This window comes from Lagopus muta, chromosome 2 (genome assembly GCF_023343835.1).
Source record: "Lagopus muta isolate bLagMut1 chromosome 2, bLagMut1 primary, whole genome shotgun sequence".
NCBI classification, from domain to species: domain Eukaryota; kingdom Metazoa; phylum Chordata; class Aves; order Galliformes; family Phasianidae; genus Lagopus; species Lagopus muta.
Window position 1 is genome coordinate 22,313,496 of NC_064434.1, and position 25,571 is coordinate 22,339,066.

The window sequence follows — 25,571 nt, forward strand, 5'->3', positions numbered from 1 at the left end:
CATTTAAGAACATGGACACAATGTATGAACTTCCAATTCATTAGGTAATGTATGTAACTCCTGAAGAAATGCCACCTACAGCTACAACAGATACAATAACGCTATTCAAAAGAGCATGTTCTTAAGTACAAAATATCAAAATATTGTACTGCAACATAGTTACCACCATTAGCTATACATTTTGTCAGTGATGAACAAGAATCTGCATGCCACACACTGGAGGTGACCCACTGTCACCGCTACTGAAACGTGCCACTCATAGTGCCCACATCCACTGTTTGGTCTCTATAAATGTTCAGCAAGCATCAGTGAATGCCAGTGGGTGCTTTTTTTTTTTTTTTTTTTTTTTTTTTTTTTCCTTCACGGAGGAATTTAAACCTTTGCCTCATACACGCTCCCCATCAGAGGAGATAGTTAAACAGTTTTTGCTGAGGATGAACCTTTTAAATTTAAATCAAAGCTTTAAATTTTATTCCTGAGCTCTGAGTGTCACCTGGCCTGCAGTTTGCTTTAAGTTGGTTTTGGTGAGCTGGCATTCTTCCAGTTTTCTGGAATTTTCCTGATCTGCTATTCAAAAGGGGAAATTGGTATGGCCAATGCAGCTATAGGTCATCTGAAGTCACACTAACAAAGGGATTATTAAAAGTTTCATTTGCTTATCCTTCTGTGTCAATACATCTGGGATTGTGGTTTTTTTTTGTTGTTGTTGTTGGTTTGTTTTGTTTTGTTTTTTTAAGACTTACTGAGCCAAGACTATTATTCCTTAGAGAGATTCTTAATCTGATTGATGAAGTAAGCTGCTCACGTGCAATATATCTAAACTTCTGTAAAGCAGGTGACGTGAAAATTCATTAGCTTTTGTGATAGATACTTAATTTCAAGGTGATTTGATGTGTTAAGGTGGAATTTTAAGTCAGTTGGGAATGGTTATTTCTACATATTTTTATTGAGATTTGCTGAAAGGGTAATTCCATATTTATTTCTACATCTTCTGCAGCTTGTGTTATGACTTGAAGATTACTTGAAGATTAGCAATGATTAAAACCAGCCATGGAAAGATACTGCTTTGCCTACTGAGTTTGTAGTGTGTTCTAAAAAGTGAGGAATTGTTTAATGAGTGCTGTATGGGAACTGCTGAGTCACGGCCTGAACCTCTGATTGATCACCTGAGGCGAGCCATGAGTCAGCCAGAGGAGCACAGGTGAAGGCAATTCACCTGTGCTGCCGGAAGGGGTGGAGCCTGGCTCCAGCCCTCCTAGACCTATTTAAGAGCTGGCTACCAGAGGGGAAGGATCTCTTCTGGAGATCACCTCTTGGTGTTTTGTGGTGAGCTCAGCCGAAGGGTAAGCTCTTCTACTTATTCTCTTTTGTGATTGTTGTTTACTTTGCCTAATTCTCTTGATTATATTGAGATTATAACATCTTGATATCTATTGATTATACAATTATATTGTGATTATAACATCTTGATTATATAAGTGCCAATCTTACTAGTTCATTGCAAGTAATTTAATGGGCAGAAATACTCAAAAAAATTTCTATTGGTAATACCTGATATATTGTTCAAAGCTATTCTTGCTATTGAGTGTGTATGAAGGGAGTATTAAAGTAAATTATTTTCTGAGGGACAATTTAACTAGTTTTACCACAGTGCACTTAAATATCTATTGTTTTTCCTCTTCTGATTCCAGGTATATGTGCATTTGTAGAAGTTTGGTCATCTAGCAGAACAGAAAATTACTCGAAAGCCTTTGAGCAGCAACTTCTTGATATGGGAGCAAAAGTAAGGAAACTATTTTGAAATTAATAGAATAGGAAAAATCTTAATTACAAACTTAGCTTGTTCTGCTTGTGTATTACTTTGTAGTAGGAGTTTTTAAAGGGTGAGAAGGAAAAATAATCATAAACTTAAGAATATATGATTATGCTTTAAGATTCTTACTAGTGGCAGATAAAAAATACATGTAAAGCCTTCTTAGGGATACATAAACTTTCATGTCTGTTAATATGCTATGAAGTATTGGTCTTGCTCCATACTGGGGACGAACCAAATCTAAAGGTCAAAAACCTAAGTCATTTACATGTTGCTTTCTTTTCTATAACTTGTAGGCTGCTGGTCCGTTGTTACTGCAGTGTTTTCTAACCTATGTACTGTGACATTCTTCTTTTCAGTCTCCAAGAAATGTAGTTCATTTGTAGGAAGTGCTTGTAAAAATACATCTAAGAGTCTTTGCGTATGTCTTGGTGACTTTTCCACTTAAAATATATTTGGGTTGTAGATGCAAAATTTAAACTAAAAACCAGCCAAACAGGCATCTTGCCTTCCTGCACATTATTACTGTTTAGTGGAGATTTTTTTTGAAGCCCACACTATGCTCTAAATAACACTTACGTGAACTCCCAGTGCCTTATAAGTGGGCACATGTAGATGTATTTCATGTATCTCATGTCATCTACAAATGTAGATGTAATTTAGGAAGTTTGGCTAATGTCCCCAAAGCCTCACTTTTTGTATGAATTTAGCTGAGGTAGCATGACAGAACAGCAGAACAACTCTTTTTATTGTAAAAGCAAATACAACTCACAATAAATAACTTCACTAATAAATTCTTTTGGTGTTGGTTTTTTTTGTTTGTTTGTTTTTTTTTTTTGGCTGTGCTGTGAAGTCTATTAAATTATGTTCTGATGGCATTACATTTTACACATGAAAAATGTGATAAGGCTTCACAGTTGTATTTTGTTGATTTTAAAGTAGCTTGATAAGATAAAAGGTATATAGGAGACTGTGGAGCTAGGTGAGACTATTGAGACTATTCACCAGGACCAAAAAGGAATGATCCTGTCCCTTCAATATTTAACTCCTGGCTGGACACTACCTTACCTTTTGTTGGGCTGAGCATATGGTAGTGTACTGGCTTGGCTTATTCTGTCAGGAAAGAAAATTGTGAATTTTTGTGTGTTTCCCACTGATGGTTGGTTCAGATGTACCAAATTGAGGCCAAGTGATCAATGAATGACCTCCAGGGTCAGAGATGAGATGAAAGAGAGGACTTCTGCGTGTAACTGTACCTTGACTGATGGCTTCATTGTGAGAGGGAGGCCTAAGGTAGTGATGCTCCATAATTTGGTGGCAAAGCCTTATCAAACGTCAAGTCTCCTTAGCATGTGGGCTAAAGCATGAGCCTGGTAGCTAGAAATGACAATACATTTGTATCTGGGAGTCATAAATTTTTCTGAAAAAGACTTGTTTTTCCTAGATACTTACATCTCATGGGTGTTGTCTTTTGAAAAGCAGTGAATCAACTTGCTATCAGAAATGTTTGGAAAAGCTGAATAGTTTTATTAAAGCCAAATATAGTGATGCAATTGAGCTAAACATCAGAGAGCTACACAACTCCTTATGTCTGACTGTTGAGGAGATATTGCTGTAAAATGTGAATTATTAACTTGATGATTTTGGTATATTCACAACAACTGATTGAACAGTTTTATATTTAGAAATGTTGTTTGTAAAAAAAAAAAAAAATGGAACATCTGGGACTGAAAGCACTATCATTTAGTTGCTATTACAAGTTTGTAACTGAAGATTTAATCAGTTTTGCATCACGGTGAAAATGTCAGTTGTGATGTTAGCTACGCTTACCTGAGTTTTCTGTATTTCTCACCCTTGTTTTTAAAGTGTTCTCTCACAGTTGTTTTTTGGTAGCAACAGCCTTCCCTCAAAACTAGAAGTGATTGCTATTATTGAGAATTAGTTTAAAAGATGATGTTACCTGTATTCTAAGTTTGTGAATTATTTACTAAATGAAAGATGCAACTGGCATTTCTTTGGATAGTGACAACTAACTTCTGTACTGATGGTTTCATAACAGTTTCTGGCCACTTAAACAATAATGCTGTAAGATTAGTGATACAGAAAGAGTAGGGAAATGGAAATGGTAGCACAGAGAAAAGAAATTATGAAAATAAAAGGCTACTGTAGCCCTCCAGCTTGTTTTGCATTGACAATCAGACTTGGGCTTTGATTGCTTCGGGCTTTTTGCAAATACAGAAAAGATCAAAGCTATCCTTGACATACTGTTTAGAATAAGTTCTTATGCTAGTGTTTCAGGCAAGAGAAACAGACCACTCCATCTAGTTTCATTAATATTTTCTGATTTTTCAGACTCAAAGATGAGCTCTCTGTTTACTTCTGCAGGTTTCAAAAACTTTCAACAAGCGTGTGACTCATGTAGTCTTCAAAGATGGACATTCAACTACATGGAGAAAAGCACAGAACGCCGGTGTAAAGATTGTTTCTGTACTCTGGGTGGAGAAGTGAGTACTATTGAGCATAATGAATGTGACCTATTCCACAAAATTCCACAAAAACAACCTGTTTTTTCTTATGTACCTGAAACATTGTTAAGTCTATGAGTAAATGATAACTTTCTTATGACATTTTTTCTATTGTAAAATGTGTTACTTCTACAGACAGATGGTGTGTTATCTATTGAAAATGATTGTGTTGAATTAGCTGCATGGTATATTTGTTTAGTGTTCCACTCCTTTGCGCTCAGATGGCATGCGTTGTCAATGCATGCCAAGACATTTACGCTGAATTGAGTTATTCCATTTCCATATGAAAAAGTACATTTCATCAGGGACAAAAATGAAGGAAGTATTTGTGCTGTTTCTCAGTCTCTAGACAGAATATCTGGTAGCAAGAAAGAAAAAGATCTCTATGTAGTCTGTCTCTTAAGACATTTGTCAGGTTCAGCATGGCACTGCTTGAAGATTCTTGACTACCATAAGGAAAAAGTTATATTTAAAAAAAAACAAAACAGCCAAAAATTTGAACATCACTGCCGTTTTGTCTGTAGTCCGTGGCATCTCCTCTGTGTTTAAGAAGTTGTTGAAGCTTAACTTAAATTTCTGATAAAGTTTAAAAACATACTACTGGTTTTTAAGAATATACATATGTTATATTCAAACACTCCAATTCTTAAATTGCTGTGATGATGGAAATTAGAATATAAGTGAAGCAAAAGGGCCTTTTCTTACAAAGTAAGTATCATGTGCTTAGAGAAATAGCAGTCTGAATAAGATAAAACAGCACAGCTCTCTGCAGCTTTGAGATCAAGCTTTTATGCCTCAAGAAACTAACTCTGTCAGGATGCCAGTACCAAATGAAAAGTTGTGACAGTGTCTAGAAGGAAAATGTAAGCTGTTCAATAGGAAACAAAAAGCTAGTATCTTGCTGACATTCTTAAAAGTATTCCTAGCATCAGAGCAAGGTTTTGGTGTATGTCTTCTTGTAACTGGAGAAATCATCTGATGTAGAAAATATAGAGATGTGCTTTATTGAGGTGGGGGCAATGATAATAATGATGAGTGAATAAACTTCTCTGTAATCTTTCTCCTGCCATACATCCCTGCTTTTGCTGCCTGTGCATCTCCTTCTTATCCCTCAGTTTGACCAGCGAGCCCTTGCTCAGCCATGCTGGTTTCCTGCTTCCTTAGACTGGTTTCTGAAACATGGAAATGGTGAGCTCGTTTGATCTCAGAATGGTGTCCTTAAAGAGCTGCCAGCTCTGTTTCATTCTTTTGTCCATAAAGACAGCTTTTCAGGGGATTCCATCCAATAATTCTTTAAACAGCTGGAAGTTCACTTTTCTAAGGTTCAGGGTTCTGACTCTGCTCTTTGCCAGGCCTGTAACTTTCAAGATCACAGACTCAACCAGGGCATGTCACTATGGCCCAGAATGCCTCCAGTCTTAACCCTTTAATGATGTTCTTTGCACTGGTGAGCACCATTTCCAGTAATGCTTCCCCTCTGGTCAGTTTGTCTTATACCTGGTCCAGGAAGTTATCTTCAGTGCACTCCAGGAGTCTCTTGGATTGCTTGCAGCCCACAAGTGTTGCCTTCCTAGTAGACATCAAGATGATTGAAAACTTCAATGAAAAAAAGAGCTGGTGAGTGTGATGCTTCTGGTAGCTGAAGTGAGAAGGCCGTGGATGTGTTCAGAATGATGGCAGAAAATGACATCGAGAATGACTGGAAGTATAAGATTATTTTCTCACAAGATGTGATTTGAAGAAACAAGAATTATCCTGGAAAAGAGGCAAGAATGGCGAGTCAGAGATCCCTCTTTCATATGAAAACAAAGGTTAATGTAAAGATGCTGAACAGGGAATGAATGTCTATTATTCCTTCTCTAGTAGAAGAATTGGGGAATTCACATGAATTTGACTGGAGACAAATACTGAGAAAATAGTAGATGGTTTTTAGCAAGATGTAGTTAGGCTGTAACTCCTTGTAGAATCAATATAGACTGCAAAGGTTTATGTGGATTTTAAAAAATCCTGAAGCAATTAAGCAGTTTTATCAAAAAAACAAACAAACAAATACAATGTTGCCTCAGACCATCCTTATACTTATGTATCCTTATACATGAATATGTAGCAAAGCAAAATGGGAAAGTTCGACTGTTTTCTTATATGCTCTTGGGTATTGTGATATTGATACTATGTGGTATTTAATCCAGGCTCTACTCTTTGATATTTGAGCCCTAAAAACACCAGACAAGGAAGCAACTCATCAACAATTACTCCAGCATTTCCTGATTATTCTGCTTTATGCCAAGTATTTTCCCACTTGACAGCTGTTGAACCACTACTTATGAACCGTTCTGCATGTATTCCACTGCTATGTTCCCCTGAGTAGTACATAAGCCTTTCATAGGAACATGCCCTTTGACTTGAAAAACTGTAGTATTTGCTTTTCTTTTAAAAAAACAAAACATCAAAAAAAAAAAAAAAACAGCACAAATTATTAATGTCAGGGCCTGTGTGAACGTTGCCTCTTATGAGTGCTCTTGCCAATGATCTGCCTGAGATAAAGCTTCTGCTCCATGAGCATGCTTGAGCATAAACTGAATAAATGTGGTTCCATTGTTTAACAGGAAGTAATGTTATCTGGAAGAAAACTTGATGATCCCTGAAATTTCAAAAAATTCATAAATCCAGAATACATTTCTTTAAAAAATAAAGCCAAATAGGTTTAAAATCACAAACTAGATTTTAATAATAGCCACAGAAGTTTAGCAGGCTGATTATCATTTTTAATTGGTACTCCAGACAACTCTAAACTCTGTGTTAGCATTTACAAACATGATCATTAAGGCGATTTGACACTAGGTGTCACTAGAATCACAGTCTTCTAAAGGAATTCTAGTAGTCTGCAAAGGTTTTGGCTCCTTTCTGTAACCAGTTTTATTACAGAAAGCATGGTTCAAGAATGAAACCTTACCAGTTCTGACTAAAATATATCTTCCATTACCATGCTGATAATCAAGTTCTTGTCTCAACATCATGCATAGTGTGCAGGTATATGATAGATATGTATGATATTCTAAGATAGCACGAGTCCCGCTGATCTCAATTCAGACTTAAAATTATTTAAAAAGAAATCTAGGGGTGGAATATCAGTTTGCTTATTTTTATTTTTTTTAATAAAAAAAAACATAGAGATATCTTCACTGCAAGGGGCTGATTTTAACATTGTATATACAAAGAGAAGACAGAAAATGAAACTAATTGGTAAGAATTGAAAGCCAGGATCAGATGAAACTCATGATCTTGTTTACTAGGAGCATTATCCTTTCTTTTCTTATTTTTCCTGACATACTGTAGTTTGTAGCTGAGTCTTTACTGCCGTCAGGATGACAAATAACAATTAAGTATCTCATTAGCTACTGCAGAATGAAAACCTAGAATCCCCAGAAAATAAAAAAGAGACTAAATCTTACACTCACTTGGTGAGTGACTTGGTCCAGATTGACTTCATTCAGTGATTTTTGAATGTGTGAGGGAATAGTATAAGGGTATTATCTTTAAGCTTTAGGGCACCGATACAGCAATTTAGAGAACACTGTAAGGACAACAAATTGTCATGTCCTTTATTTGATTTGTAGTTGGAAAGTTGTTGGGGTTTGGGTTTTTAGCATTGCAGTAGTTATGCTAAGAATACTTGGAAAGGGTTTAATGAATGCTGAACTCAAGTAGTTGGTTTTTTTTTCCAGCAAAAGTTCTCATTCTTAAAAACTAAATATGACAGCTCTATTTTATTACACAGATGTCGAGAGACTGGAGTACGTGTTGATGAATCTTTGTTTCCTGCAGTATACAATAATGAGGGCTTACCACTAAAAGTGAGTAAAATTCTAATAGCCTGACCTCGAGCATTTGAACAGTTGATTTTCAGAGCTTCCTGTAAACTCTGAGTAGGTTTTGAAAGATAATAATTGAGTGTTTATATTGGTGTATAAAGAGGTGAAGATTTAAACGACGACAAAATGATCTGCTAATCCAGATCAACTAACTGCAGTGTACCTTGTGTTTCATTGAGTTGTGACAAATACTAAAATCCTCATTTTGAGGAGGAAAAGGCACAACTTTTGAGCAGTAACTTTGCTACAAACAAGAAAAAAAAGAAAAAAAAAGTTGATAGCTTCATCTCCCTTTTACTAAAATCTGATTAAAAATATCTATTAATCCTTTGTCATTTTATATTACAATTTGTTTTGGAAAATGTTAACTTTGCAATTATGTAGAACTGTTAAAGAAGTGATTATAAACCAGTGTTAAACACTGATCTTAAATACTGTGTTAAAATGGTAGGGAGAAAGGAAGTCTAGTTAGGAGAGGTTTTAACCATATACTTGATAGTTTTACATGTCTTCTAGCACAAATGTATGCAGCCAAAGGACTTTGTTGAGAAAACTCCAGAAAATGATAGAAAACTGCAGAGAAGACTGGACCAGATGGCTAAGGAATTAGCTCAACAAAGGATAGGAATTAATGCAGGTAAGAATTTCTTTGGACTAGTATTCAAATATCTTAGTTATTTCTTGGAAGCCCTTAAAGTGAATGAATTTTTGAGGATTTGTTTGTTTCTTTCTTTTTATGCTTTTGTGCACATCACTGTAATGGATAAAGTTGATTTACATTTTACAGAATTGTTTGCAAATTTGTGTTTTGTTGGAGTTTTTTTTTTTAAACAAAGCAGTACTCAATCTGAAGCTGTTGTAGTACAAATTGTTATTAGAAATTATTATAAGTAATTAATAATGTACAATATTTTTTGCATAGAAACTGATATACCGGTTTTACTGTTTGAAGATGATGGTTCACTTGTGTATAGCCCTGTTTCTAAAATAAGAAATCAATGCAGTGAAATGGAAAGAAGAGTAAATGAGATGAAGGAGAAAAGAGAAAATCTGTCTCCTACTGGTAAGAAGTTTAAACTTTATTTATTCATGTGCATACACAAATGGCCACCATTTTTATTGCTGCACTTTTTGCCATACTTTTTCTGCTGTCTCTCAGAATTACTCTTACTGTACTTTTCTTGAAATATTTAATTACCTAGACTCAGAATGGAAATATCTGAATAGAATTGTGTAAGGTAAAGCCACTGTAATCAGTTAGCATTAATCATTACGTCGGTAGCATTTTGCGAGACAGTAGCCCATAACTCATGTGAAATGAATGCTGACTGTTCAAAGCTTTGAATCCCACTAAAATGCAAAGGGATACTGATCTAAATGATGCATGCAGAAAGGGTGCTGCTTCATTCTTTTACAGTCTGGAATTAGAGCTGTCACTATGCCTATTTTGTACCTGATGCTTTGTTTTATGATTTGACCTGAATGCCTCTTAAATATGATGATTGAACCTAAAATTTAAGTATATTTTTTCTTTCTAAGTCATTTGGATTTGAACTGATCCTAGAATCTGTAAGTTCTTAAAACTCATCTCTTGTGTATATTCTGTGCCTCTGACCACTGTAGCTGGAGGGTCACTGCACAGCACTCCCTTCTCAAGTTTTGCATTTCTGTATTGAAAGTGACATAAGATGACAAGGAAGACAATTTTAACAAAATGGAATTTCTTAATCATAATACAGTTAAGGAATAATAATGACTAAAATAGACTTTTAGATTTGTAATTTGCTATTATAACTTGGTTGAACTTTATAGCAAGATTCTAAATCTTATTTCCTATTAAATTCTAATGCGAATCCCATAGCTAACAAAGATTGTAATGTTATTACTTCCACACCAACAGTTTGAAAAGGAGTTCCAAAATGCTAAGGCACCTGTTCACATGCTGAAGAATGGGATTTAAGTAGCAAAAAAAGACCTAAGTGAATAAAAACCAGTTGACTTGAAAATGCAGATCTTGGTGACTTAAATCTAGACTCCAGTTTTCAAATAATTTATCAGTGCTTGTGTTGTCTCACCGTAGGGAAAAATCTGTAGCATTTGAAGTTTCAAGAAATCTGTCAAACAAACTGTCATTTTATGCCTCCAAATAAAATTTTGAAAGGAAATTATAGAAGCAGTTATACATTGATGAAAAATTAAATCTTATTTATTTTAGCATGGCTTGTATTTGTTTTTTCTTGCATTTTTAAGGTAATACTTCCAAGGGTTTTGAAAAGCATTTCTGCTGTATGGGGATATCTCTACTAGCTGTGGAAGTTACCAGATTCTTTGGTTAAAACATCTCAACTGACTTAGAAGCACCCATAATATTTCATCAATAGTATTCTTTCGTTTCAGAAAAATATGGTGCTGAGTTTTCTAGAAGAAATTTGATTCATTTGAAAAACATAATAAATTTTTTGTGAGTAAACAAGTCTGAGATACTGTTAAGCAGTCTATAATTAGTTGTCGAAGCACCCACATCTCTTAAGATTGAACTGTTTTTGAGATATGAATAGATGCTGTAGAAACTTGTATGTCTGCACGTAGAGCTGACTGATTTATCATTTGCAAATTCCTAGCTTCCCAAAAGTTTCAAGCACCTCTATGTTGCTCACAAGGAGACTGCCCATTGTCTACCTCTGTAACTAACTCAGAAGACCCATTATTGCAAGGTAACTATCTCAACTTTACTTACATGTTAGAGAATTTAAACATGATACGTGATCTGTATATCTTATTTTAGTATACTAATCTATCACCATTCAAAATAGGACTGTTTATGTTTGTTCTGTTACTTATATTTAAAGTTGAATTATTTTAGTTTTCTGCTAATTGGCAGAATATGCAGGAGTAAGAATTCCAGGAACTGGAGCAAGAGCAGTCACGCTGTGTAAATGTTGTGCCTTACTGCTGCATTGCCTGTGTCACTTTCTTGTGTGACAAGTAATTCTATTCCTTGTTAGTGCCTTCTTGTTCTGGCATTCTGTCAGTTTACTGATATAGGAATTTTGCAGCACTGCATTAAGCTCCCCAGGGAGCTAAAAACACATCACTGGATGTGTTTAAAAACCGTTTGGATGTGGTGCTCAGGGACGTGATTTAGCGGAGGGTGATTTAGAGTTAGGGTAGTATGATTAGGTTGTGGTTGGACTTGATGATCTGTAAGATCTTTTCCAACCTGAGCAACTCCATGATTCTGTGTATGGAACAAAGAGCTTAGTGATGTGATGTGAAAACAAAGTGAACTGAATAAAAAATAATACTCACAAAACTGATCTGTCTTATAAATTTTCAAATGAAAAATCTGAAAACCTAATGCATTCTCCAGCTTAAGTATTCAGAAAGTGACATATATTAAGGTTCTTGTACTCAGTGCTTTAGATTTTAGCGCCTGTGTTTTGAGGTAGTAACAGGACATAAGACAGAGAATGATTGTGAAAGTTGTTAAGCTACATCTGTGGGTTTCTTAACAGCATTAAGAAATAATGTCCACAATGTGTGGTGTACTTCATATTGCATGTCTACTGTCAGAACAAAAAGATAAAGATGGATTTTAGTAGAAAAGTAAGAAGTCAGCTTTTGGAATTCATAATGAAGACCATTTGATTGGACTGCCTTCTTCATTCTCCTCCACCAGAAAAGTGTATTTTTTTTTTTTAATGTTGTACTGACATCATACAGAAAATCTGTCATGCTGTCTTATATGAGAACAGAGGCAAAATCATACACAGTGGTATCCTGACACAGCTAGATATGCCTTCATGCAATTTCAGAAAGAAGTAGTAACTTGATACTGGAAGTAGCATAACTATATCACTGAACTCTTTTATCTCAGTAAATTGGTTGTGTGCTGATAAGGTTAAACATCGATTTGAGCACTTTACCTTGAATATGCCCCTCTAGCATTACAGCTGCACTATAGATTTTTATATTACAAGGGCTGCTTTGAAAGTAATGCGCTCTATTTTATTATGTTGGACCACGATGTGAGAGGTTGAACCTTCTCACTAGTACTCCATTACATTTTGTTGCCATGTGACAGATGGCAGCAGAGGGGCAGTCTGACAAAATGATGTCTGACATGAAGTGTGTATGCAGCATACGTGTGTCACTGAATTCCTCCAAGTGGAGGAAGTGGCACCTAGTGACATTTATCAGTGCTTGCTGAACAGTTATGGAGACCAAACAGTGGATGTGAGCACAGCAAGGTGGTATGTTTCAATAATGATGCTGTCATAGCAGCTGTGAAATACTGGGTCACTCCTGCTAGTGCAGATTACTATGAGTGGAGTACGCAGGCTCTCGTTTGTCGCTGGCAATAATGCACAGTTAATGGTGGTGACTATGCTGAAAAATAATGTGTTGTAGCTAAGAATTTGTTCTATGAAATAGTGTCCTTATGCTCTTTGTATCTGTTGTAGTTCCCATGGAAATAAATAGGAGCCTTTACTTTTGGAGCTATCCTCTATATCCCTGATGATAGTCAGTGTAGTTTCCATCTCTGATAGTCAGTCATGGTGACCCTTTGTTTGTAAGGCTTATGAGAGTGCGTTGGTTGACATTTCAATTGCAGCTTAATTCAGAATGTACCAAAATATACCATATGTTTAATTCATTATTTAGTGAAGAAATAAGATTGCTGTTTTCCCTGAAACTTACAGCAGTACTAACAAAGGGAGTACTGCTGAAACTTTGCACTCAACATACATTTGTTGTAAAAATAGAGTATAGAAAGTTGTATGGAACATCTGGATTCTTAAAACTGTATTTTCAATAATCAAAGATGCAAGCCTATTTCAGAGGAATTTTACTGTGAAGAGTTATGAATGGTTTCTTTTTATTATCTCCCAAAATAATTTCTTTAGAATAACTGAAATGTTATCTTTTTCCACATTGTTTTCTTTTACTACAGTACGTAGATTGTGATATTATTGTGTATTTAATTTCTTCATAACTCTGGGAAAACTACAAGATGAGCAAAAATGATTATATAGATTCCAGCTAACTCTATCAATATAAAATCATGCTGCTTTTCTCACACATTAGAGATTTTCTCTGCTTTGTTTTAAGATAGAGTTTGTAAATAACACATAGGAATACATGATAGTAAAACCTATTGCAGCTTCTCATCAGTATACTTTGTTTCTGTTTAATGACTTGGTCACTGAACAGTCAGTTAAGTGGCTATATCTTTGCTTTTTCTTTTCAATAATTTCATATGTGTTTCACTTAGAAATTTTGTTCTGTTTCTGTTTTCTCAACCATTTATTTTGCTACTTTTCATATTTTACAGGAGAAAAAAAGAAAGACTGCTTAAACTCAAGCTGTGATGACTTTTTTGGAACTATTACGTCAAAGAGACAGAAAAAAGACGTAGAAAACATCTGCGATACTCAGACTCATACTCACGTTTCTATGAGTGCTTCAGTGAATTTTCCCTCATGTGGTTGTGACCAGAAGAGCTTAATCCAGAAGCAATCTAGCAGAAGAACCTTAGGTAAAAAGCAGATTTTGCAGAATACTTTGCATGATAATTTGTGTTTAGAAATAAAAGATCTAGAAAAGTTTTCAGAACAAAACCATAAGGATGGAAGTACAATGACTGCTTCAGTTGCAAACAAAACTTATCTTCTACAGATCAAGGACTTGGTTCGTACTGCTCCTTCCCAAAAAACTGCTGAGTTAATTACTGTTAATAGTGCTTTGAATGACAGTCTCTCTAATTCACTTTTGAGCAGTGAAGAATTAAATACACATTCATTTGATAGAAGGCTCCCTTTTGGCAGAATTGATAGTCTTACAGAACACAGAAAAATAAATCAACTACAAACACTGTCTAGCTTTGAACTGAGTGCATCAGGGTCTAAAAAGGTGTTCTTGCACTGGGTTACTATGGATAGCAAGGATGTGTGTACTGTTGATGCTTCTTATGAGGACTTCTTTTTCTCATCTGATTTGAATGAAGTCCAGCTACAAGGTCTAAATTAGCCCCAGAATCCTCCTGAAGTTTCTTGCAAAGAATCTTTTAGAGGCATGGGCTCAACTGATAGGTGTTTCTGAAAGCTACATACTATTTATGAGAGAGGTAGAAAAAAGTCTTTTAAAGCAAATTATGCTTTAATAAAGTAGCTTAAACTAGCTGAACATACAGAAAGCGTGCCATTAAATTGTATGTCTGATGGTGAAAAAGCTGAAATTGCAGGCCTAGATTAAATTTTGAGAACTATCTGCCTCAGTATGCCCATCCTACAGAATCAGCATGAATTGCCATACTCACACTCCTGGTAAGTCTATACATAGAGACAGAAAACAAAACAGTACCATACTGCATTAGAAGTACTTGTACAACTAAATGCAAAATGTCATTCTCAGTGGAAAAATGCTTGAGAATTACACTAAAAGAAAAATATGCTGCAGTCCAGACTTTTACTTAAATGAGTGTGTAGGAGCCAAAAGAACACACACTTGTGTTCTCATATACTGCAAGCATAAAGTCATCAGGAGAGAGGGAAATTGGCTTATGAAATGCGACCAAACTGTGAGCTGCCTTCTTCCATTTACACAATGCTTGGCGTTCTGTAAGCTTTATGCTGCTATTCATGCTGAAAGAGCTGGGTCTGTTTAGCCCGGAGAGGGGAAGGCTTTTGGGAAGCTTGTTCACTGCCTTTCAATATATAAAGGAATTTATAAGAAGTAAGGTGACACACTCTTTAACGTATTCTACCCTGGAGACATTTGAAGACAGACTGGACCAAGCTCTAAGCAGTTTGATCTAGCTGTAGATGTCCCTGTTCATTGCAGGGGAGTTGGACTACATAACCTTTAAAGGTCCCTTCCAACTCAATTAATTCTGTCATTCTGTTCAAGTCTTGTTTAAGGTAGCAAGTTCTTCATCCTTTTAATGTTATGATACTTGTGTAAACTGTCTACAAGTATAAGCATAGCATTCCCTGTTAAAATTATTCGTATTTCACCATTTAAAATTACTGTTAAAGGCACAAAATCTCTAATGGGAAATAAACCCAACAATTTCTAACTTTTGCTATAATGAAGAGTGATTTTGACATCTGAAGGTGTCATGGTTCTATGTTTTTCTGTTTTTTGTTTTTTATTTTGGGGTTTCAGTATTCCACATCAAAACATCACGTAGTGTACGGGGCATTAAAGTGTCACTGCCCAATCCCAGCTACCTATCCCTGTACATTACAGCAGTCACGGGATCTGGCCCTTCCGGGTGGGGGGGGCGCTCTCTTGCTGCCTTGCAGTGGGTGCTGGAGGGTGCTTTCCTAGCCGTTCCAAGCTTTTCAGGTTTGAATCGGTCCCGGGAACTCTCTCTCTCTCATCTTGTCTGATTTATTCATCTCAATTTCAATTAAATTGTATCTATTATCTTGTATTCCGATATTATAGTAAAATAAGTTTTCCTCCATAGATTGTTGCTGCTGCTCTTTTCCTCCCTTCCTTCCCTTTTTTTGTGGGACTGGGGTGGGGGGGGAGGGCAGAGGCCTGTCGCCCCTGTCACGGACATAGATTGATCTGGTCAACTCCGTGACAGAAGGCACACAGAATCATATAATACTCTGAGTTGGAATGGTCCCTAGAAGATTGAGTCTATCTCCTTCACCTGGGGCAGCTGAACAATGTGTGAAGTAAGCATCTCTTTCAGTTATGGCTTTGTTTATATGGAGCTGATCTTTGCTTTTAATAACAATTTTAAGAATATTATTTATACTTGAGCATTCTTAATTTAGTTTAGCATAAATTCATCCAATGCAAATATATACTAGAATGTTAAGTCTTGGTGACTCAGGAAAATTCTAGAATGATACTGTGAAAACGCTCAGTTCCGATAATTTTCCGTCAGGCGAAGATCTCGGGGAAGCAACAACGTTTTTATTCGTTATTGCAATAGTGGGCATGTACACCCCTGTGGCAAAGGAGAAAACAGGCGCTTGATCAGCGACACACTTCTCATTATACACTTTTTTTTTTCCTCCCATCACGGGTAGTTACTTTCGTGTTGCCCTATTGGCTAGGTACTCCAGGTTTGCAGTCTAAGCAATACATCCACTTTTCCATATGAAGTCTATTTCCAATCTATTGTTTTTAGGATCATTCCGTACATTTCTATGGATACAGGAGGATAATATTCCTTGAAGCTGTTATACCTGTTTTGTTCTGTACCAGGCTTCCTTTCTCTGCTCTCCACTTTTGCTTCTCTTACTACTTATGAAAGCCGTGTTTAATTTTACATTTATTTAGCAGTCCTCCCCTTGTGTATTCCTTCACAAAAGCTCAACATTATTCATGTTTGATCATACTGGGTATTGCTAAAGCCTTCTGGAATTTATTTCTTACCCTGGCCAGGATGTCGTAGTCTCCACTCTATTCCACTGCTCAACATCTTTCTTGCGAAAAACAGCCTGTGCATTCATTACAACCTACACAGCCATTTTGTAAGAGTGTTAGAAGTTCAGTTAGGGCCTATACTTTGCTGTTGGATGTATCTATTGCAAAAACAAAAAACTTTCACGAAGCATCAATGCATTATATAAAATTTATTATTTTAAGGGCAGAACAATTTTGGTTTCACGCTTAGGAAATCCATTCACTGGAAATATTACAGGGTAACTGTGTATTTATCAGTGGGAATTGAGCTGACTTGCTCTTTTGGGTTCTTTACATCTGTGTACATTGCTATATGATATTTAACAAACAATAAAATAGATGCAGGTTTACATTATATAAGTGTACCCACAAATGTATGAACCCAATTAGAGTTAATTCTAAATCCTGAATTCTAGTGATGAAATTGAGACCAGTATTCTAGCCTGTTACACTTTTATTGGACAACTTGTTTAAGCTCACAGATTTTGGAGGAGAGGATTAAGGAAGGGTATTCAGCAAACAAAAGTTACCAGACACTTTTCCTTTCAATCCTTTCTGGTTAGAAGCTCATATGAAAATAGAAGAGATCAGTAATAAAAACTGAATTGTATTTTCACTGTTAATGGAAATTTCATGGAAGAAAATTAAAATTGTGTTTTAAACTTCTAACTGTGACACTGTAAAATGTAATCATGAATATTGATTAAATATGGTTTTAATACGTTCTGATGTTTATTTTCTAATATTTATTTTCCTTATTTCACATCCATGTTAATTAGTAAATAAATAGTAGATTGCTTTGTTTATATGTTTTACATGGTTTGAAAATGGGTAAATAGTATATTATTACTTACCCCTTATGTATGTATGGTTAGGAGTGATAAAATGCTCATTGTAAGATTGACTCAATGTCTGTATACGTTTAAATATCTAGCATTTTTCTTGCTCAGTTTTTAAGTTAGTGGCACTCCTACCCGTTGTCTTTAATGACAAGATGTAACATTTGATAAGCATTCTCTTTATAGACTACTTTTACTCTTTGATTTTAAAGTAGAAATTTAACTGCTGGGTTTGCATGCCTAGATTTCTAGCAGTTGCAGGATGACCAAAATGGTGGCTTTGAGTTTAAGCTTATGGGTATACAATGTTGCTGTTGTAAAGGTTGACAATCTGTGTCATTGGCAGATTTCCTTGTCATTCATGTTTTAAATCACGCCCAGCCTGCAGGTCACATGACAGCTAGAAATGCGGCCCCACAAGACTGTAAATTGTCACCATTATCATGTGATTTTAGCAATACTTTTCATGAATATAATGTGCATAGCTTGAGTACAGACTGCATAGGCAGCAACAGAATGCTATAAGGGGAGGGCACAATACACTGTTAACTCAGCCTGTCACACTCACCACTGCACTCAACTGAGTCAAAACCAGCATGCCTTACGTACGACACGCATGCCACTTGGTGGGTAAAACACCGTGATTGCACACAACTGCCTTTGTGTGTGCCTGTGAAGATACCAATTTTTGTCATTAAGCAGACATGTAAGTTTTCTTTCTTAGTTAATAAGCTTCAGCTTGTCTTATTGTGTATAACAATTTCATAAGTTAGTAAGTTAACATGTTTATTAGTTTCACTAAAACAAGGTCAAGCATCCCACTAATTTTATGTTTTTGTTGCCCTTTTTTATGCTTTAATACGAATTTATTTTTTTTAAATGTGGCCCTGGCAGGCAGTTGGACACCCATGTTATACATCAATTTACCTTGAAATCAGTTCCGTCTGCTTACAGACCTTTGAGTAGGGTTGATGATAAGTTGGCACATGAACTGCACCATTTAGAATGCTAATACTTAAATTCAATGAATTCCCATGACTTAATGTCAAAGCTGTAACAATAAATAATATTAGGTAAAGAGTACAAGATTATTATTTTTTTTTTAATCATCCTAAAATCACTTAAAGTTGAACTGGATCTAGCATTATTTCCAGTCTTGACAGTATATTTAAGGCTTAACTGAGTGAATTTAGATATATATAGTGAAAAGATTATCTTAGTTGGCCAAAGGACATGAAGTAAGATCAGTTATCGTTTAGTAGGTGTTGTTTAAGACTGAAATAAGGAATTGGAAATATCATTATGTTATTTAGTACAAAAATGATCAAGTTTGATTTAGATGGGTGTGTTTTACCTGAAGTTCTAGGTCTAGAATGTTGAGATAGGTGCTTAATTCATCTAAAATACTGTGCATATCTTTAAAATTAAATTTAATTAATTAATATCATTTTACTTGTCCTTTAAAAACAGTGAGGAATGAAGAAAAGTTATGCTTGGTTCCTTGTTTTTTATCTTCACAAAAACTTAATTGTAATGTATTAAAACAAGAAGGACAAGTATTTCAAAATAGAGTTAAAGGTTATTTTGATGTTGAATTTATGAAGTGTGATGACACTTGCCATAAAAGTATAGAATAGTAGATGTGACGTAACTTAATTGCAGTGACACTTTAAGGTATTCATAAAGGAGAACACTACAGATAAAGCTTATAATAAAAGTTTATGATTTTACTGAACAAAAACTAGCACATAGTATCTAACCATTACTTGCTTTTTAACTCAAAATATCAAAGGGATTTTTGAAGATAACATTCTATTTCAAATGATCATGAATGATGAGAAACTTAAATTGTAAATTAAAGCCATTCTGTTGTTGTAATTTGTTGTAATAATCAAGAGACATCTCAGTTATGAAGATGTTAATACCAGCCACTGAGCAATGTTTTAGGATTTAGAAGACCTAATCACACAGTGCCATGAGTTTGCTGATTAAATTTATGGATAATAGTGAGTACAGTTGCTTCAAACAATTCTCTCAACCTTATCAGAAATGCCCTAGGAAAAGCTACTGAAGGTGAAAATCTTACTTTTGACTGAGCAACTGTTTCTTAAAAATAATAAGAATAATAATAGTGAGCAGAAACACAGGCAGGGGAAGTAGGAACTGGATGGCCACGAATAACCCTTACTTATGTAGTATGCAGGGTCCTTGAGTTGATAATTAAAAAGATGATGGACTTTTCCTGCTGTAAAAAAAAAAAAAAAAAAAAAAAAAGATGCTGGTGTATTGTCATTTTACAGTGAATTAAATGACTGGGAATTCTATTGGAATTTAACAGACTGGTACCTTGTTTTTAACCAGTTTTCACTATGCAGTCCTCCTGCTTGGGGTGAAGCAACGGAGTCAGTAGTCTCCTGACATATTTTGTGGCCCAGTATCTTTTACTTAAGATTAAAAATAAATGTTTAGTAGTAGCTTTCTAAACTCACATTTTCCAAACAGTGACATTTATTTTTCTTATCTTGTTTTTATTGTGTGGCAAGATCTTTTGTCCTCTTGCTATCAATCTTGCTGTATGATTGAAGATGATGGACCTTAATCCAATAACAAATACCTAGGTCACTTCAAAAGTAACACCTTCTATTTATTTCCATTGAATAGAATAGGCAGTTAGACTTTTAAATATGGGAAATATTGAAGTAATGGCAAGATTATTTGCAAGGAATTGAATTTGGGTCACTTCAATCACTATTTATTAAACTTTCTTTAAATGATGTCATGTGTTTCTTTTAAATGAAAAATTAATGAATGTCCTAACATGGATTCAGTTGAATTAAATTTAGGAAGAACAACCTACCTCAATCTTCAAAAATTAAAACTTCATCAAAAGATAGATCAAAGCTTTTTTGTCTTCTGCAAGCAAGTGAATTTCTCAAATGAATCCAGAATTTTATCATTTTCAAACAAAGTCGACAAATTAAATTTAGTTAATTTAAAAAATAAGGAATGAGAAATACTGCTTTTCGTCGTATATTAGAGTACCTTCTCATGGATGGTGCCTTTTTCTAAATAACAGGATCTATATGCTTGCATGTGCTGTCAATCCTTGCCTGCTAACAGCTTGCTTAATTTGTTTACAAACTGTTGTTTAAAAACACATTTTGGACCCTCAGGATATTTTGGATAAAAACAGTGTGTTCTAAAAGCTCTCATGTTTCAGTAAGAAATAGAAAAATATAGCACCAGTGCTTCCGAAATATTTCTTTGTGTATTCATAGAAATAACAAATTTTAAACAAAAAGCTGAGTTGCTCATTCTCTATTTGTGGTTAGTACTCAAAATATCAGAAATTACAATTAGTTTTATAATTAGTTTATTTAGAAGATGACAAACTGAAGGATAAAGTCAAGTGCTCATGTGTCATTTTTCTTTTCATAACTGAAACAATGGAAAAATAACTGGGCTCCTCAGTACAAAAAAGACAGGGATCTCTTGGAAAGAGTCCAGCGGAGGGCCACAAAGATGGTGAAGGGCCTGGAGCATCTCTCCTATGAAGAAAGGCTGAGTGAACTGGGTCTGTTCAGCCTTGAGAAAAGGAGACTGAGAGGGGACCTGATCCAGGTCTATAAATATCTAAGGTGTGGGTGGCAGAATGGCGAGGACAGACTGTTTTCAGTGGTGAGTGGAGACAGGACAAGGGGAAACGGCTGGAAACTGCAGCATAGGAAGTTCCGCACAGACTTCTTTACAGTGAGGTGACGGAGCACTGGAACAGGCTGCCCAGGGAGGTGGTGGAGTCTCCTTCTCTGGAGATGTTCAAGACCTGCCTGGATGCCTACCTGTGCGACCTGCTGTAGGGAACCTGCTTTGGCAGGGGGCTTGGACTCAATGATCTCTGGAGGTCCCTTCCAACCCCTACAATTCTATGATTCTGTGAACTGATGCAAATTTTTAAGTTAGATTTTTTAAAAATTGTTCTGAGCTCTATAGAGTGTGGCAGTTTCATTTCATGTTTCTAAATTTGTATTATGCTTGCTTTCTAGGTGATGAAAATTGCGTGTCAGAGTATGATGTTACTTATGGTTCTTGCAAAGTTTTTAATGAACAAAAAAATAAGCACAAAGGGATGGTAAGAAAAAACAGAAGACTCCAAAAGGTCAGTTTAACATATTGTTAAGTTCTTTTTGAAGAATCACTGAGTGCCTTTTTACCTACAAACAGAATATGCATGATGTATGTATGTTAAAAAAAAAAAAACAAAACAAAACAAAAAAAACATTTCTAAACCTTACTTTCTTTGAAATATTATGTGAAAGATGCTCAAAAACAATTTGTATAGCCACTGAACTCAGCTTTCTGAAAACGTGTGGTGGCAGTCATGTCACTGCATTTTTTTTTCATATATGTATAGTAGATCATTCACTATGGCTGTCTCTGAAGAATATTCCATATTTCTTCTTATATTCTTATAAGCTCTTATACTCTTATAAGCTCTTATATTCTTATCGCTCAGTCTGGATAGGAATAAACAAAGTGAGATGACTGGGCCAGCACTGGATCTTAAGTTCACTTTGTCTTCTGAAAGTTATGTTAGAATTAAATGTAAAACTGATAAGCAGGAAAATAAATAGAGTTTTTTTTCATCAGTACTATAGTAGCAAGGCGTACAATTAAAATGAACGCTGAATTGTTTAAAAAATGGGTAGTCCTGAGGCACTGAAGGATGTAATGACATGAAACAAATTAGACAGATGTTTCATTGTTCTGTAGGTGGAGTTTTGAAGAGTTTGATCAATTTTTTTTTAATCCTTTTACTCTGAAGTTGTGAGCAGATGCCATTACCAGACTGTTCAGCCTTTCAAGCATCTTGAAGATAGAATATTATTTTTCATGGCCCAGTCATCTGCTCCTGTTCAAAATTACAATTTGACTTCCTGCCTGTGTCTTATTGCTTGTTATTTTTTAAACTGAGCTGTGGATATGTCCCTGTTCATTGCAGGGGAGTTCTACTAGATGGCCTTTAATGGTCCCTTCCAACTCAAACAATTGATTCTGTGATTCTGTGAAAGTGTTCACCTTCTTCTTCTAAATACATTCAGTCATATCAGTTGTAAAACTAATAAGAATTATATAGAACATATAAATCAACTTCACTCTTCATCTGTGTCCTACGATAAACATTTCAAGAATGTTTCCTCATTAAGCTGAAACACCTGTCCAGAAAAGTTTCATTTCCTGTAACAGAAATCTTATGAAAGCTGCTAAATATGTATCCATAAACAGTCAGTGGCCATAAGGCTGTCTGTGAGAAGGACGCTTGGAGATTTGTTACATTTATTGGCACTCATTCCCTCTTCTGAGTGTTTACACTACGAGAGCATCGCATTGTAGTACTAGTTTTTTGTTTTCTTAATCCCAACATAACTATCACACAATGAAAAAGAAGAAAAAGCAATAAGAAGTTACTTTTTAGTTGTTACCCTTTTTCAAAGAAGAGTTAAAACTTTGGCTTTACAGAAAGTGGGATGTTTTAATGTTTCTCCTTGCTTTGCTTGTTGCAAAGCCTGCTTTGTGAGGTGTTTGTTGGTAACAAACACTAAGCAGTAACTGAAGAAAATTCATTTCAGTGTTTTCAGATAGCTTCTTTCATATCCATCCATTTCACTGGGGTGATTTGATTTGAATGTCTGTGATACAGGAACAAATGCTTTATTTCTTTTTATAAGTGTGCTATTGTAATTTTAAAGGTTTCCAGTTGCAGTTTGTGCAAATTAATATTGAGACAGTGTTCCTTTTTTCCTGGTTGAAACATGAGAAGAACTTTACAAAGTGTGTTACATTTAATACACCACTTGACTGCACTGAAAAACAGCACTTGCTATTTTCTCTCCTTCCAGCAGTTGTCTGTTAATCTGTATTACACAGTTATTAATGTTCAAGATCTCTTACTCATAATTTATATGCATACGTACATACAAAATTTATAAAGCCAGTATAGGAAATCCCTAGGAAATTCTTACTGAAGAAATTTTAACAGGATAATGTCTTGGAGTGAACTATGCTAGGTACCTACATTTTTATAAATAACTAAATTACAAAGCTTCTCTGGTACCAGTCAAACTTCTTTCAGGAAGCTTCCTAAAAACAAACCAAACATGATGTGAATTTTTAATAAATATAATCACATTTTTGCAATGGTTGCAGCTTAAACATTATAACACTTTGCCTAGTGTTTGATGAAGTGACAGTGAAGTTAAGTTAGAAAATATTTCCTTTCTGAAGCAAAAATTATGAAATTCTTCTGTTTTGTCTTTTGACAGAAGTCAAAATCAAGAATATCTTTGTTTAGCTGCTTCTTTGTCACAATTTAGATTGCATTCAAATTTCCTTTTCTATTTATACTATTTATATAGACTTGCTTATTTCGCTCTTTAACACTGAAGACTTCTAATCATAGCTACTGAAATTACATAAATTGTAAACTAAGAAAAGCTCTGAAGACAAAGCAGTTTTAATGACAATCCCAGACATGTTAGGGGAAGATAATAAATACTTTTAGGAATCTTTAATGGAACAAGTGTTTTGTTTAAAAAGAAGGGAAAAAAAAGATAACGAACAGTAACAAGAGTTTCTGTGTGTTGTTAACATTGAAGTCTCTAAAGGCAGATTAAAAAACACGTTTTAAAAAATGGTCTGTATGTAGTTCCTCTAAAACTTCCTTGTTTTTAGATCAGTCATTGAGCACAGTTCCAAGACTGACACGCTCGTTCAATCAAGACATATACTCTGATTTAATGCCTGTGAATGTCAGCAGGTGGCTTCCCTGATCCAGAAATGTCAGTGTATGATACTGGGTTGCAGGGATAGAAGTAGTCCTTTACATACTGTGGTACAGTTTTCGAAGTTTTCATGAAATGAAATGCATAATTGAGGGATAATTGTTAAGTATCTTGATAATTAAATTATAATAATTAATTTAATAAAAAATTAACAATATTAACATTAATATTAAATTTAATAAAAATAATTAATAAACAAATAATTAAATAATATTTAAATTAAGTATCTGATAATTAAAATCGCATTTTGTCAGAGAAGGCAGTATGGACTTCATAGAATCTATCTGCAAAAAAAAAAAAAAAAAGAGTTCTTCCATGGTACTCAGGAAACATTGATGGTATGGACCAAATATCTGTCGCTGTAATTTTAGGTGTAACTGTTTTGATCCCAGAATGTTTGATGTTCACAAACTGCCATATATGTCATATATGAAGTAATCCTGAAAGTGCCTGACTAACATTAGCTGATGACAACTGAATAGTTGATTATTGTTTAAATCTAGTTGTCTGCTTGGTGCAGCATAATATTGAAAATAGGAAATAAGATTTTGAGCAATCTGCATTGTGAGACAACACAAAAATAAGAGGATTTAATGTTATAAGTCACATTATCTTTATTGGACTGCCTGAAATAGGCCACTGAATGGAACATTGAAATCCAAAAGGAAAGTTTATTTTTACTGACGAGACACAACTTATGATGTTGCTATAACCAAAATGTCACTGTGTTCATTAGTTTGTTTCAAACATTCAGAATTTATAGTAATATTGACATTCAAGAGCAGAATATAAATGAGAAATGTTAGTTATTGTTTCATACAAATGGAATTTGCAGATACTCATTTGATAAGATTCAAGATATACAACTTCCTCTCAACTCAAGTTCAGAGTGTTTCCTGCTTCCACAGGTACACTTACAGCTACTGTTCACTTAAAAATTTGCTGTTTAGAAAACTGGAAATGTACCAAGACAGTGATATAGGTCATTGTTAACATTGTCATTGTTAACATTGCAATTTGGTAACTGGGAAATTGTTCTGCAGTCTTCCATACCAAAAAAAAAAAAAAAAAAAAAAAAAAAGTGGATATGAGCAAGAAAGAGAGCAGAAAAGAGCAGAAAATCCTAGAATCACAATTTCTGTGATGTACATCTATGCCATCTCCATACTTTTCCTTAGAAGTCTATGGCATTCTTGAATCTGATGGTGGAAGATAGATTGAAGATGGATGGCTTAGGATGGCTTGACTATCTG

At 34.9% G+C, this 25,571-nt stretch overlaps 1 protein-coding gene across 6 annotated transcripts in view; it reads left to right on the forward strand.

The window, feature by feature from the left end:
• The window catches only part of MCPH1 (microcephalin 1), a 122,785-nt gene that overhangs the window by 1,309 nt on the left and 95,905 nt on the right, over positions 1-25,571 (forward strand). For 4 of the 6 annotated variants that reach the window (XM_048936967.1, XM_048936971.1, XM_048936973.1 and 1 more), the window contains exons 2-9: positions 1,692-1,783; positions 4,199-4,317; positions 8,117-8,192; positions 8,727-8,847; positions 9,133-9,273; positions 10,832-10,924; positions 13,546-13,749; positions 21,523-21,635. In XM_048936967.1, coding sequence (XP_048792924.1) covers positions 1,692-1,783; positions 4,199-4,317; positions 8,117-8,192; positions 8,727-8,847; positions 9,133-9,273; positions 10,832-10,924; positions 13,546-13,749; positions 21,523-21,635 — 959 coding nt within the window. Of the gene's footprint in view, positions 1-1,195; positions 1,344-1,691; positions 1,784-4,198; positions 4,318-8,116; positions 8,193-8,726; positions 8,848-9,132; positions 9,274-10,831; positions 10,925-13,545; positions 13,750-21,522; positions 21,636-25,571 lie in introns of those variants that run through there. The other 2 variants (XM_048936969.1, XM_048936968.1) reach the window with 2 other exon arrangements.